The 15,444-nt window shown below is 44.9% G+C and overlaps 2 protein-coding genes across 5 annotated transcripts in view; one reads left to right on the forward strand and one right to left on the reverse strand.

Moving 5' to 3' along the window:
- Positions 1–5: 5 nt before the first annotated feature.
- Positions 6–3,487, reverse strand: ngrn (neugrin, neurite outgrowth associated). Of its 2 annotated transcripts, none has more exons than XM_039011269.1 (4): positions 3,400–3,487; positions 2,215–2,470; positions 1,828–1,938; positions 6–1,441 (listed from the first exon to the last, which is right to left on the reverse strand). In XM_039011269.1, the coding sequence occupies exons 2-4, from the start codon at positions 2,433–2,435 to the stop codon at positions 226–228; spliced, it is 1,548 nt and encodes a 515-aa protein (XP_038867197.1). In that variant the 5' UTR covers positions 2,436–2,470; positions 3,400–3,487; the 3' UTR covers positions 6–225. The 2 variants fall into 2 exon arrangements, with proteins under 2 accessions (XP_038867197.1, XP_038867196.1); XM_039011268.1 differs by having other exon boundaries at positions 2,215–2,473.
- A 909-nt stretch (positions 3,488–4,396) lies between these two features.
- The window catches only part of LOC120061454 (nuclear transcription factor Y subunit alpha-like), a 17,501-nt gene continuing 6,453 nt past the window's right edge, over positions 4,397–15,444 (forward strand). Inside the window, exons 1-7 of one of the 3 annotated variants that reach the window (XM_039011270.1) lie at positions 4,397–4,511; positions 5,451–5,550; positions 6,994–7,140; positions 7,318–7,494; positions 11,985–12,138; positions 12,266–12,420; positions 14,510–14,683. In XM_039011270.1, coding sequence (XP_038867198.1) covers positions 5,473–5,550; positions 6,994–7,140; positions 7,318–7,494; positions 11,985–12,138; positions 12,266–12,420; positions 14,510–14,683 — 885 coding nt within the window. In that variant the 5' untranslated portion in view covers positions 4,397–4,511; positions 5,451–5,472. Of the gene's footprint in view, positions 4,512–4,618; positions 5,243–5,450; positions 5,551–6,993; positions 7,141–7,317; positions 7,495–11,984; positions 12,139–12,265; positions 12,421–14,509; positions 14,684–15,444 lie in introns of those variants that run through there. The other 2 variants (XM_039011272.1, XM_039011271.1) reach the window with 2 other exon arrangements.

Raw genomic sequence — 15,444 nt, forward strand, 5'->3', positions numbered from 1 at the left:
ACCCATACATTTGAAATAGTGCTTTATTGGTTTGCGGCATAATCAGTCTCTGGCATCTTCCAACAGAAGTCTATTGCATTTTATTGTATTTAGGAAACCAACACATTAACAACATCTCAGGCTACTTCTAAAATGGCACCCTGGTCAAAAGTAGTGCACTATATAGGGAATAGGGTGCCATTTAGCCCTGGTCAAAAGTAGTGCACAGGGTGCCATTTTGCTGTCTCAGATTCTGTACAGGAAGTTTCCTTCGCTGTCAAAGAACTCTATCCCATTCTGTACCACTCGCGAAGGCTTTGACGACAGCATTAGTTCCTCCAGTTCTTCCTCTGAAAACACCCTTCCATCCCATCTCTCCTCCTGGTCGTCTTTCTCCTCAACCTTCTCCGACACATTGTCCTCTGGAACATTCTCCTCTTCCTCCCACTCCTCTCTAGAGTTATCTTGTCCTGAGGTGTGTCTCCTGTGCAGGGTTGGTGAGGATGAGAGCTGGGTGGGTAGTGAGGTGAGAGGAGCAGCAGGACTATTAGCAGTAGTCATCATGGCTCTTGGGCCAGGGCCATCCTCCAAGTCCCTGGCTATCAGCCTCTGGCTACTGTGGCTAGCCAGGGTGACCAGGGCACCAGTGCCACTTCCTGCGGGCAGCATGGCTGGTTTGCTACTTCTATGTCCAGAGGCAGGCAGCTGTGGTCTGCCCGGTCCCCCTGCCCCTCCACCACCAGGTAGGGCTTGCTGCCTGTCCTGTCCCCCTGCTCCACCACCAGGTAGGGCTTGCTGCCTGCCCTGTCCCCCTGCTCCACCACCAGGTAAGGCCTGCTGCCTGCCCTGTCCCCCTGCTCCACTCCCAGGTAAGGCCTGCTGCCTGCCCTGTCCCCCTGCTCCACCACCAGGTAAGGCCTGCTGCCTGCCCTGTCCCCCTGCTCCACCCCCAGGTAAGGCCTGCTGCCTGCCCTGTCCCCCTGCTCCACCACCAGGTAAGGCCTGCTGCCTGCCCTGTCCCCCTGCTCCACCACCAGGTAAGGCCTGCTGCCTGCCCTGTCCCCCTGCTCCACCCCCAGGTAAGGCCTGCTGCCTGCCCTGTCCCCCTGCTCCACTACCAGGTAAGGCCTGCTGCCTGTCCTGTCCCCCTGCTCCACCACCAGGTAAGGCCTGCTGCCTGCCCTGTCCCCCTGCTCCACCACCAGGTAAGGCCTGCTGCCTGTCCTGTCCCCCTGCTCCACCACCAGGTAAGGCCTGCTGCCTGCCCTGTCCCCCTGCTCCACTCCCAGGTAAGGCCTGCTGTCTCAGCCTGGCCCACACGCTGGCGTCCTGTTTAGCCTTCCTCTCTGGTTTGGGGGTGAACTTGCTCCTCAGGACTCGTAGGATGATGTCACGATGGACAGAGAATCCCTCTGCCAGACGGTCAATGGTCCATTCCTCTGGTAGCTCCTGCTTCAGATACCTGGGGGTGTAGTCAGTAATTGAGTCATTGGTTTAGTCATTGAGGCAAAACGTTGACATCGTTGCAGATAAAGCTGACACGACTCCCTAGTCTACCTGACAGACAATCAAAACATGTAATTCATACAGTACAGTAAAGCTGTCAAGGCAAAGGGTGGCTACTTTGAAGAATCTCAAATCTAAAATATATTTTGATTTAACACTTTTTTGGTTACTACATGATTCCACATGTGTTATTTCATAGTTTGTCTTCACTATTATTCTACAATGTAGAAAATAGTAAAAATAAAGACAAACCCTGGAATGAGTAGGTGTGTCCAAACTTTAGACTTGTACTGTGTATATAATATATTTCTGAATATTTAGTAACATTGCAGCCTTCCTCACCTGATCTGTTCCATGGCGTCCCAGCTCAGCTTCCTCTCTGGAGCTCCAGACTCAGTCAGCTGTCTCTTGACTATATGGTACTTCACCGTCCTCTGTCTCCTCCTCTCTTCACTAGACAGGGAAGGTGAGACAGACGGCATTAGGCCTAGTTGCACCACGAGTGATGACTTGATAAATATATGATATTATCTTAAGATACTATGTAGGCCTATCACTGACCGGGGTGAAAGTGGCAAGTATGTAGACAGGCACCCTTCAATAGGCCTGGTGGTCCCAGGTCTGTTTGTGCTGTACGCATCACCAACAGTTCTTAGTCAGAAAGACCACTCGAACAGATCTGGGACCAGGGCAAAGCCTAGGGTTCAGTTTAGGATAAATGTTTCCCACCTGAACACAGCCTGGACCTTGTCGTCTACATCGTCCATATCTGGATCTTCAAACCTCTCCTCCTTCTCTCTGTGTCTGTGGGCCGAGGTCCTGTGTGTCTGCCTCTGATCCATCCAGGCCTTGCTGGCATCTCTGCTGACGTTTCGACTACAGCTCCTTGTGGGCATCACTGACAGTTTGCCAAGCCTGGAGGCTATCAAGGAGACCATCCTGAAAGACATGGCTATTCTGAAGGCTCACCACTGGTCACCAGACACTACTGGATGAAGAAAAGACAGGATCAGAAATTCTCGACATGTTCTATATCGCCGATTTGCCCAGCACGTCCATTCAGTCTGATCTAGTTAGATACAAAAAAAGTTCAGCTCGCTGAAATAACCTCAATGCTAATGGAAAGACCCTCAAACTTTTACAGATGGCCAACAGAGCATCCTGTCGGGCTGTATCACCGCGTGGTACGGCAACTGAAAAACAGCTTCTATCTCAAGGCCATCAAACTGTTAAATAACCAACACTAGCCGGCTACCACCCGGTTACTCAACCCTGCACCTTAGAGCCTGCTCCCCTATATACATAGACCTGGAATCACTGGCCACTTCAATAATGGAACACTAGTCACTTTAATAATGTTTACATAATGTTTTACTCATCTCATATGTATATACGGTATTCTATTCTACTGTATTTAAGTCAATGCCACTCCGACATTGCTCGTCCAAACATTAATATTGTAGCGACCCTGGGTTCTGACACCAGTTTAATGAAACAGCAGGGAGCAGGTCTCGAACGCTCGACCCCTAGCCCGAGGTCCGGCGCGCTATCGACTGTGCCGCAAAAGCGTGCTCAAGCGGCAGAGTCGATTTCCGCGCTTATAAACCCAGGGTCGTTACAATATATTTCTTAATTCCATTATTTTACATTTGTGTGCATTGTTGTGAATTGTTAGATACTACTGCACTGTTGGAGCTAGGAACACAAGTATTTCACTACACCCGCAATAACATCTGCTAAATATGTGTATGTGATCAATAAAATGTGATTTGATAGTAACCTTGGCTAGTATTCAGAGCTAGTTAGCTAAATACGCCTCTTGCTGCTACCGCCTATTCACATCTCACAAACTATTCAAACAATAACCAGGTGTCTAGCCAACATTGATAGAAACAATGAAACAATTGTATTCACCCAAATAAGATTCTCCTGCTTTCTTTAGCTACATTTCAGTCTAGACCTGCTTGTCTCGTGGAAACAATGTAGCACTTCCGCAAACAGTCTTAGTCGTGAGTGGCATACAACCTATATTTCCACATACTGCCACCTACTGGCATGTGGTGTTGAAAAACCCCCGATACATATCAGTCACTACTTGATCGAAAATAACAAACAACAAACCTTAATTTAAGTAAATGCATAGATATTTATGAATATTACCCATGTATGCAGTGGTAGAATCTGGTAAAGAGAGATTAGCACCAGTGGTCTAAAGTAGTACATTAAAGTATTTATTACTTAAGTCGTTTGAGGTATCTGTACTTCACTTTACTATTTCTATTTTGGAAAACGTTTACTTTTACTTCACTACATTCCTGAAGAAAATAATGTACTTTTTACTCCATACATTTTCCCTGACACACAAAAGTACTTGTTACATTTTGAATGCTGGACAGGAAAATGGTCCAATTCACACACTTATCAAGACAACATCTCTGGTCATCTCTACTGCCTCTGATCTGGCGGACTCATTAAACACAAATTATTAGTTTGGAAATTATGTCTGAGTGTTGGAGTGTGCCCTTGGCTATCTGTAAACTTAAAAGTAAAAGTATAAATAATTTCAAATTCCTTATATTAAGAAAATCAGGAGGCACCATTTTCATGTTTTTTAAGTATATTTAGCAATTACATTTACTTTTGATACTTAAATATATTTAAAACCAAATAATTTTAGACTTTTACTCAAGTAGTATTTTACTGGGTGACTTTCACTTTTACTTGAGTCATTTTCTATTAAGGTATTTTTACTTTTACTCAAGTATGACAATTGGGTACTTTTTCCACCACTGACTCCAACAGTTTTTTTTTCTGAGTACGACAGGCAGGACATTACATACTGAACCAATTGCATCATCTGTCGGGTTGTATCGGCAATCTTCGTCTTTCTTCGCCTCAACGATCACATGCATCTCTTCGACATCGCTGTTGTTTCATTTGCGCCATTTTGTCTGCTCACTTTGGTGATTGGGCTTTGGAACCCTGTACTGGAGCCAATCAGAGGGATACCGGACAGCGAAGAAACGGTAATAGAAGCCCTATGATAGTTGTCAGCACGGATTGGTTTGTCATTGACCAACCAAATTACTAACTCTACAAAATACAGGAATCGAACGTTGAAGCAAATCAACGTCGTGTTTTTGAACTGTAATGATTTCATTAATGATTGTAGTACAACATAATCCTTGCTACATAACCGAGGCGACGGAGACAGATTTGCATGCTAAATGCAACGTTAGCTTTGAATAAATCCAATAAATAATGTGCTGTTTTGTAGCTAGCTAATGTTATACGCAAATATTTATGCATTTTCAACATGCTTCCGTTCTGTATGTGAACATTTACAGCCCACGGAGTTAACTTGCTAGCTAAGCTAACTAGCTAGTCAACTGTCCAGCTAGCTAGTTACCTAATGTAATACCTGTGCCTTATCTCAAGCTAGCTAACGTTAGCTGTGTAGCTAGCAACAGTAAAGCTAGCGAACAACAAAGAAAACACATCAAGATGTCCTTCAACAAATCTAACGTTATGTAGCCCATTTTGTTAATTACAAGAAATATTGTCCAAATCAAATGTTTTGGTCACATTCAAATATTTAGCAGATGTTATTGCGGGTGTAGCGAAATGTTTGTACTCCAACTGAATGATATCTTGATGATGTACCCGCCTCAGCTGAATCATTAAATTTGGCTACAATCCTGAGGGACAAGAACCGGAAAACACATGAACGCTCGTGTTCCACATGTCCGCTGAAATGGTGACTGTTTAGCTAGTCAAGCTAATGCCCAACAATCAATCATATTATTTTCCTGTTATATATGGCTACAACAACCTCATAGCCTATGATTGTTTGTGCGACCCTTTGGGTTTGATATCCCAGCTTGTATTGGACTTTCCTTTGTAGGCCTAATTTGTCACTCTGCCTCTAATTTGATTGATCAAACTCTGTATTTTGACAATGACAGGAAGGACTGTGACTAACTGACCATGGAGTACACCACCGCCACCACCTCAACAGGGGAGCAGATAGTCGTGCAGACGTCCAACGGACAGATCCAACAACAGGTGAGTGGCAACGGTTCAACCTGAGCTGGTGAATCTCAACCAGACTTTACTGAGGTACAACAACTGAATACAATGTAGGCCTACATGTTGTTGAGTCTAGACTGAGAAGTGTCATTATAGGCAATTCATTTATATAAAATGATTAAATCTAATCTCAGACTTCTGGGATGAGTTATCTGTAGCTGTACCTTGTTCCGTGTTCATTAGGCACTAAACGTCAGAAAACTGAATGAAACAGGGAAGGGCTACCTGGATTTAGGGGCTTGTTTAAATAAGAAATGCACTTTTTTGTTTTCCGTTACAAAAATGCTTTGAAACGGTTTCCGGTTGCGTGCCCTAATGAACATGACCTTGTCTGCAGACTCAGGGCACAATGACGGCTGTGCAGCTGCAGACCGAGGCGCCGGTATTGACGGCCTCTGGGCAGCAGGTGCAGACACTCCAGGTAGTGGTGTGACCGTCTGCCTATGTCACATTGTCACCCGGTCACAGTATTACATCGCACTGCATTAGTGTCACAGTGTACAGCATGCCTCTCGCCTACCATGCCCCATCTCAGTGCTAGCTTCCCAAGAACGCTATCGCTGCTCTGAGCTGCATGTCCCCAGCTCAGTGACTGGTTTGACTGAGTCAGTCCGAGTCATCCATGAAGGTACCAGCAACAGTCTGAAACATCGGATTGACCATCATATTATGGGCATTTGCCAGAGTTTTTCACCATTGTTCACGCTATGATCCGCTTACACTGTCAACTGGTTCATGTGTTCATAATTTTATGTCCTAAAACAGGAATTATATTCTGTTTTAATGACACGCTTGGTGTTTTATCAGCGCTCTGGCTGTGACATGAAACTGCAGAGTTATAGTATACACTGAGTGTACAAAATATTATGAATACCTGCTCTTTCCATGACATAGACTGGCCAGGTGAGTGCAGGTGAAAGCTATGATCCCTTATTGATGTCACTTGTTAAATCCACTTCAATCAGTGTAGATGAAGGGGAGGAGACGGGTTAAAGAAGGATTTTTAATCCTTGAGCCAATTCAGAAATGGATTGTGTATGTTTGCAATTCAGAGAGTGAATGGGCAAGACAAAAGATTTAAGCGGCTTTGAATGGGGTATGGTAGTAGGTGCCAGGCGCACCGGTTTGTGCCAAGAACTGCAATGCTTCTGGGTTTTTCACGCTCAACAGTTTCCCGTGTGTATCAAGAATGGTCCACCACCCAAAGGACATCCAGCCAACTTGACACAACTGTAGAAAGCATTGGAGTCAACATGATCCTTCATCCCTGTGGAATGCTTTAGACACCTTATAGAGTCCATGTCCCGACGGATTGAGTCTGTTGTGAGGGGAAAAGGAAGGCATTCTTAATTATTTGTACACTCAATGTATATGATTATCTGGGAATGAATGTATCAACTTTAACCCACCCACCCACAGGTCCAAGGCCAGCCCCTGGTGGTGCAGGTGAGCGGAGGGCAGCTGATCACATCGTCAGGGCAACCCATCATGGTGCAGGCTATGGGGGGGGGACAGGGACAGACCATCATGCAGGTGCCTGTGTCTGGAGGACAGGGACTACAACAGGTGAGGAATGGGATGAGAGGAAAATTGCTAGAACCCATTAAATTAAATTAGAATGCTTTCAAAGTGCAGTGTTCTTAGAGTCTTTTCCCATTCTAGGAATCATATTTATTTGAGCCAGAGTCTGGAGTTGGAATGATATCATGAACACACTATCATCTGATTATGTTTCATTGTCAGATCCAGCTACAGGGTGGACAGCAGATCCAGCTGCAGAACGGTCAGACGATCCATCTAGGGGGACAGCAGATCCAGCTGCAGAACGGCCAGATGTTACAACTAGGGGGACAGCAGGGTCAACCCCAACAGATCATCATCCAACAGCCACAACAAACCATCACAGCCGGACAGAACCAGGTACACACACACACACACACATGATGTACACACACACACACACACACACACACACACACACTCTCTGAAAGGTATACACCTATACAGACTTCTGATGACACACTTCCTCTATTAGCACAATGTGACATCGCTAACCATCAGCATTTGCGTCTGAATTCAAACATACTTTTAGTTCAACTTCCACATGAGGAACTACAATGTAAATTCAAATCTCTCATTGACACCGAATCATGGGTGAACTGATCCAGCTGCAGCAAGGCCAGAAAATATTAAGTTTCAATCCTATGCAATATATACATTCGGTGTTCCGATTGACCTTTTGGGCAAAACGAGTGACCTAAGACTAAGAGCCTTTGAGCGTGATATGATCGTCGGTGCCAAACGTGCCGGTTCCAGTATTACATTTACATTTAAGTCATTTAGCAGACGCTCTTATCCAGAGCGACTTACATTTAACCTTTATTTAACTAGGCAAGTCAGTTAAGAACAAATTCTTATTTTTCAATGACGGCCTAGGAACAGTGGGTTAACTGCCTTGTTCAGGGGCAGAACGACAGATTTGTAGCTTGTCAGCTCGGGGATTTGAACTTGCAACCTTTCGGTTACTGGCCCAACGCTCTAACCACTAGGCTACGCTGCCGCCCCCAGTATCTCAGAAACTTCCGGCCTCCTGTTATTTTCACGCACGACAGTGTCTAGGGTTTACAGAGAATGTTGCGACAAACTAAAACAAACAGTCAGCGGCAGTCTTGTGGGCGAAAACAGCACGTTGATGAGAGGTCGAAGGAGAATGGCAAGAATCGTGCAAGATAACAAGCGGGGGAAATAACGAAACGCGTAACTCGTCGGTCCTTGTCACGGATGGGCTATTACAGCAGACGTCCACACCGGGTTCCACTCCTATCAGCTACAAACAAGAAGAAGCAGGTCCAGTGGCAACGCCATCACCAACGCTGGACAATTGAGGAGTGGAAAAACATCTCCTGGTCCGACGAATCCCGGTTCCTGTTTCGTCATGCTGATGGCAGAGTCAAGATTTGTTGTTAGCAGCATGAGTCCATGGCCCCATTCTGCCTGGTGTCAACAGTACAGGATGGTGGTGGTGTAATGGTGTGAGAAACGTTTCACTGGAACACGTTAGGTCCCTTGATACAAATTGAGTAATATTTCCATGACCTGAAGAATTCAGGCTGTTCTGTATGCAACAGGGGTTGGACCCGGTACTAGATGTGTGTACCTAATAAACTGGCCACTGTGTGTGTGTGTACAGTGGCAAGAAAAAGTATTTGAACCCTTTGGAATTACCTGGATTTCTGCATAAATTGATCATAAAATGTGATCTTATCTTCATCGTAAGTCACAACAATAGACAAACACAGTCTGCTTAAACTAATAACACAAACAATGATATGTCTTCATGTCTATTGAACACACCGTGTAAACATTCACAGTGCAGGGTGGACAAACTGTGAACCCTTGGATTTACTTCTGTGTTTTGGGTCATTGTCCTGTTGCATCACCCAACTTCTGTTGAGCTTCAATTCAGCAGGTAGCCTAGTGGTTAGCGCGTTACGCCAGTAACCGAAAGGTTGCTAGATCAAATCCCCGAGCTGACAAGGTAAAAATCTGTTGTTCTGCCCCCTGAACAAGGCAGTTAACCCACTGTTCCTAGGCCGTCATTGTAAATAAGAATTTGTTCTTAACTGACTTGCCTAGTTAAATAAAGGTTAAATAAATGTTTTAAAAATTGCGAACAGATAGCCTTACATTCTCCTGCAAAATGTCTTGATAAACTTGAATTAAGTTCCCCGTCTGATAGCAAGCTATCCAGGCCCTGAGGCAGCAAAGCAGCCCCAAACCATGATGCTCCCTCCACCATACTTTACATTTGGGATGAGATTTTGATGTTAGTGTGCTGTGCCTTTTTTTTCTCCACACACAGTGTTGTGTGTTCCTTCCAAACAACTCAACTTTAATCTGTCCACAGAATATTTTGCCAGTACCGCTGTGGAACATCCAGGTGGTCTTTTGAGAACTTCAGAAGTGCAGCAATGTTGTTTTTTTGGACAGTGGCTTCTTCTGTGGTGTCCTCCCCATAAACACCGTTCTTGTTAGTGTTTTACGTATCGTAGACTCATCAACAGAGATGTTAGCATGTTCCAGAGATTTCTGTAGTCTTTAGCTGACACTCTAGGGTTCTTAACCTCATTGAGCATTCTGCACTGTGCTCTTGCAGTCATCTTTGCAGGACAGCCTCTCCTAGGGAGAGTAGCAACAGTGCTGAACTTTCTCCATTTTAAAGACAATTTGTCTTACTGTGGACTGATGAACATCAAGGCTTTTAGAGATACTTTTTGTAACCCGTTCCAGCTTTATGAAAGTCAACTATTCTTAATCTTAGGTCTTCTGAGATCTCTTTTTGTTTGAGGCATGGTTCACATCAGGCAATGCTTCTTATGAATAGCAAACTCAAATTTAGATTTTTTGTTATTTATAAGGCAGGGCATCTCTAACCAATATCTCGTCTCATTGATTGAACTCCAGGTTAGCTGACTCCTGACTCAGTTAGTCATTAGCCTAGGGGTTCACATACTTTTTCCAACCTACACTGTGAATGTTTAAATGATGTATTCAATATAGACAAGAAAAATACAACAATTTGTGTGTTATTAGTTTAAGTACACTGTATTTGTTTATTGTTGTGACTTAGATGAAGATCAGATCAAATTTGATGACCAATCTATACAGAAATCCAGGTAATTCCAAAGGGTTCACATACTTTTTCTTGCCACTATATACCTTTCAAAGGGTAAAATCCCCCTTGTTGGTTTAGTCTGATAGGATATATATATTTATTATATTCTATATTTATTATATTCTATATTTCTTAATTTCTTTCTATTTATTTTGGGGATTTGTGTATTGTTAGGTATTACTGCACTGTTGAAGCTAGGAACACAAGCATTTAGTTAGGTATTACGGCACTGTTGGAGCTAGGAACACAAGCATTTAGTTGGGTATTACTGCACTGTTGGAGCTAGGAACACAAGCATTTAGTTAGGTATTACTGCACTGTTGAAGCTAGGAACACAAGCATTTAGTTAGGTATTACTGCACTGTTGGAGCTAGGAACACAAGCATTTAGTTGGGTATTACTGCACTGTTGGAGCTAGGAACACAAGCATTTAGTTAGATATTACTGCACTGTTGGAGCTAGGAACACAAGCATTTAGTTAGGTATTACTGCACTGTTGGAGCTAGGAACACAAGCATTTAGTTAGATATTACTGCACTGTTGGAGCTAGGAACACAAGCATTTAGTTAGATACTACTGCACTGTTGGAGCTAGGAACACAAGCATTTAGTTAGGTATTACTGCACTGTTGGAGCTAGGAACACAAGCATTTAGTTAGGTATTACGGCACTGTTGGAGCTAGGAACACAAGCATTTAGTTAGGTATTACGGCACTGTTGGAGCTAGGAACACAAGCATTTAGTTAGGTATTACTGCACTGTTGGAGCTAGGAACACAAGCATTTAGTTGGGTATTACTGAACTGTTGGAGATAGGAACACAAGCATTTAGTTAGATATTACTGAACTGTTGGAGATAGGAACACAAGCATTTAGTTAGATATTACTGAACTGTTGGAGATAGGAACACAAGCATTTAGTTAGATATTACTGAACTGTTGGAGATAGGAACACAAGCATTTAGTTAGATATTACTGAACTGTTGGAGATAGGAACACAAGCATTTAGTTAGATATTACTGAACTGTTGGAGCTAGGAACACAAGCATTTAGTTAGGTATTACTGCACTGTTGGAGCTAGGAACACAAGCATTTAGTTAGATACTACTGCACTGTTGGAGCTAGGAACACAAGCATTTAGTTAGATACTACTGCACTGTTGGAGCTAGGAACACAAGCATTTAGTTGGGTATTACTGCACTGTTGGAGCTAGGAACACAAGCATTTAGTTAGATATTACTGCACTGTTGGAGCTAGGAACACAAGCATTTAGTTGGGTATTACTGCACTGTTGAAGCTAGGAACACAAGCATTTAGTTAGATACTACTGCACTGTTGGAGCTAGAAACACAAGCATTTAGTTAGATATTACTGCACTGTTGGAGCTAGAAACACAAGCATTTAGTTAGATATTACTGCACTGTTGGAGCTAGGAACAGAAGCATTTAGCTTCACCCACGATAACATCTGCAAAATATGTGTACACGACCAATAACATTGTATTTAGATTTTTTATGATATTTTATAGCATTAAGGAGATAGATCAGGGGTATGGCCCTGCGATAGACTAGCGTCCTGTTCCTGTACTGGTACATCAAGCTGCCTCACACTACAGAAACAAGAGATATGCTCCTGCTCCTATGAGCCGTTGTGGCTCGCACAAGCCAAGGCTCATGCAAGGCTACTTACTTTACTTGTCGCCATACTGTATATGACCCAGTCCTGTGTGTTCCTATAGGGCCAGCAGATTCAGTTGCAGCAGGGCCAGCAGATCCAGTTGCAGCAGGGCCAGCAGATTCAGTTGCAGCAGGGCCAGCAGCTTGCGCAGACAGCTGATGGACAGACCATCGTCTACCAGCCAGTCAACGCAGATGGCACCGTCCTGCAACAGGGTATGTTTACAGTATGGCCACACACACACCGACATGCTTGGGCGCACACTTGCCGACACACACACAAATACAAACAAACAAATAAAATGGTGAAGGTGGTGGTGTTAAGAAGGCCTTTTCTCCCCAGGAATGATCACCATCCCAGCAGGCAGCCTGGCGGGGGCCCAAATGGTACAGACAGGGGGTGCCAACACCACCACTACCAACAGTGGACAGCAGGGCACTGTGACCGTCACCCTGCCAGTCTCAGGCAACATGATGAACGCTGGTGGCATGGTCATGGTAAGGCCCCAACCAGAGATACCCAGATTATTACCTAGATCACTGAGGGGGTTGGGGCACGGTGTGTTAATACCTGGTTATTATAGAGCCTGTAGTGTGTTAGTACCTGGTTAGTATGGAGCCTGTAGTGTGTTAGTACCTGGTTATTATAGAGCCTGTAGTGGGTTAGTACCTGGTTAGTATAGAGCCTGTAGTGTGTTAGTACCTGGTTAGTATGGAGCCTGTAGTGTGTTAGTACCTGGTTATTATAGAGCCTGTAGTGGGTTAGTACCTGGTTAGTATAGAGCCTGTAGTGTGTTAGTACCTGGTTATTATAGAGCCTGTAGTGGGTTAGTACCTGGTTAGTATAGAGCCTGTAGTGTGTTAGTACCTGGTTATTATAGAGCCTGTAGTGTGTTAGTACCTGGTTATTATAGAGCCTGTAGTGTGTTAGTACCTGGTTATTATAGAGCCTGTAGTGTGTTAGTACCTGGTTATTATAGAGCCTGTAGTGGGTTAGTACCTGGTTATTATAGAGCCTGTAGTGGGTTAGTACCTGGTTATTATAGAGCCTGTAGTGGGTTAGTACCTGGTTATTATAGAGCCTGTAGTGGGTTAGTACCTGGTTAGTATGGAGCCTGTAGTGGGTTAGTACCTGGTTAGTATGGAGCCTGTAGTGGGTTAGTACCTGGTTAGTATGGAGCCTGTAGTGGGTTAGTACCTGGTTAGTATAGAGTCTGTAGTGGGTTAGTATAGAGCCTGTAGTGGGTTAGTACCTGGTTATTATAGAGCCTGTAGTGGGTTAGTACCTGGTTAGTATGGAGCCTGTAGTGGGTTAGTACCTGGTTATTATAGAGCCTGTAGTGGGTTAGTACCTGGATAGTATGGAGCCTGTAGTGGGTTCATACCTGGTTAGTATTGAGCCTGTAGTGGGTTAGTACCTGGTTAGTATGGAGCCTGTAGTGGGTTAGTACCTGGTGAGTATAGAGCCTGTAGTGGGTTAGTACCTGGTTAGTATGGAGCCTGTAGTGGGTTAGTACCTGGTGAGTATAGAGCCTGTAGTGGGTTAGTACCTGGTGAGTATAGAGCCTGTAGTGGGTTAGTACCTGGTGAGTATGGAGCCTGTAGTGGGTTAGTACCTGGTGAGTATAGAGCCTGTAGTGTGTTAGTACCTGGTTATTATAGAGCCTGTAGTGTGTTAGTACCTGGTTATTATAGAGCCTGTAGTGTGTTAGTACCTGGTGAGTATAGAGCCTGTAGTGGGTTAGTACCTGGTGAGTATAGAGCCTGTAGTGGGTTAGTACCTGGTGAGTATAGAGCCTGTAGTGTGTTAGTACCTGGTTATTATAGAGCCTGTAGTGGGTTAGTACCTGGTGAGTATAGAGCCTGTAGTGGGTTAGTACCTGGTGAGTATAGAGCCTGTAGTGGGTTAGTACCTGGTGAGTATAGAGCCTGTAGTGGGTTAGTACCTGGTGAGTATAGAGCCTGTAGTGGGTTAGTACCTGGTGAGTATGGAGCCTGTAGTGGGTTAGTACCTGGTGAGTATAGAGCCTGTAGTGTGTTAGTACCTGGTTATTATAGAGCCTGTAGTGTGTTAGTACCTGGTGAGTATAGAGCCTGTAGTGGGTTAGTACCTGGTGAGTATAGAGCCTGTAGTGGGTTAGTACCTGGTGAGTATAGAGCCTGTAGTGGGTTAGTACCTGGTTAGTATAGAGCCTGTAGTGGGTTAGTACCTGGTGAGTATAGAGCCTGTAGTGGGTTAGTACCTGGTGAGTATAGAGCCTGTAGTGGGTTAGTATAGAGCCTGTAGTGGGTTCATAGCTGGTTAGTATAGAGCCTGTAGTGGGTTAGTACCTAGACTCAGTGAGGAATTATAATTAAATATTACACAATAGTTTATCTCTGTGGTATGGGGTGTTTGATCAGAAATAATTGTTGCAAATTAGCCTCGGTCAGACACAAACACACACACAGCAATCAGTGTGTTTGTTATTCAGATAGTCTATGCAGTGTCTCTCTTTCTCCCCCCCCCCCGCTCTCTCTATCCCTCTCTCTCCTCTTTGCCAGAGGCTCTAACTAGTATGTCTCTTTTTCTCTCTCTCCCTGCTAGATGATGCCTAGCGGGGGTGCGGTTCCTGCTATGCAGCGTATCCCTCTACCTGGGGCTGAGATGTTAGAGGAGGAACCGCTGTACGTCAACGCTAAACAGTACCATCGCATCCTGAAGAGAAGACAGGCCCGCGCCAAGCTGGAGGCAGAGGGCAAGATCCCCAAGGAGAGGAGGGTGAGTAGCCTGGGTTAGTGTGTGATGACAGGCCCGAGCCAAGCTAGAGGCAGAGGGCAAGATCCCCAAGGAGAGGAGGGTGAGTAGCCTGGGTTAGGGTTAGTGTGTGATGACTGGCCCGAGCTAAGCTGGAGGAAGAGGGTGAGTAGCCTGGGTTAGGGTTAGTGTGTGATGACAGGCCCGAGCTAAGCTAGAGGAAGAGGGCAAGATCCCCAAGGAGAGGAGGGTGAGTAGCCTGGGTTAGGGTAAGTGTGTGATGACAGGCCCGAGCCAAGCTGGAGAGGAGGGTGATTAGCCTGGGTTAGGGTAAGTGTGTGATGACAGGCCCAAGCCAAGCTAGAGGAAGAGGGCAAGGTCCCCAAGGAGAGGAGGGTGAGTAGCCTGGGTTAGTGTGTGATGACAGGCCCGAGCCAAGCTAGAGGCAGAGGGCAAGATCCCCAAGGAGAGGAGGGTGAGTAGCCTGGGTTAGGGTTAGTGTGTGATGACATGCCCGAGCTAAGCTAGAGGCAGAGGGCAAGATCCCCAAGGAGAGGAGGGTGATTAGCTTGGCCTCTGTCTTTCTGAAGGGCTGTCACTATGGAGAATGGGAATTGATCATGTCCTGCTGCTGCTGGACTGAGAACATAACTTAGTGTTGTTAGTAGGGCTATACAGCTAGATTATTTAATACTTTACAAACTTTACCTCCCAGATTGTTCAAATTAGTTGTGGTTAGGGGTGTAACCGTACATGTATTCATACATAAACGCTTTGTATGGGAC

Source organism: Salvelinus namaycush, chromosome 16, assembly GCF_016432855.1.
Source record: "Salvelinus namaycush isolate Seneca chromosome 16, SaNama_1.0, whole genome shotgun sequence".
Lineage (NCBI taxonomy): Eukaryota > Metazoa > Chordata > Actinopteri > Salmoniformes > Salmonidae > Salvelinus > Salvelinus namaycush.

Coding starts and splice junctions, on each gene's coding strand:
- ngrn (XM_039011269.1), bottom strand. CDS start 2,435: ATGTCTTTCAGGATGGTCTCCTTGATAGCCTCCAGGCTTGGCAAACTG. Junction 1,939..2,214: donor AAGGTCCAGGCTGTGTTCAG/GTGGGAAACATT, acceptor TTCCCTGTCTAG/TGAAGAGAGGAGGAGACAGA. Junction 1,442..1,827: donor GACGCCATGGAACAGATCAG/GTGAGGAAGGCT, acceptor CTACACCCCCAG/GTATCTGAAGCAGGAGCTAC.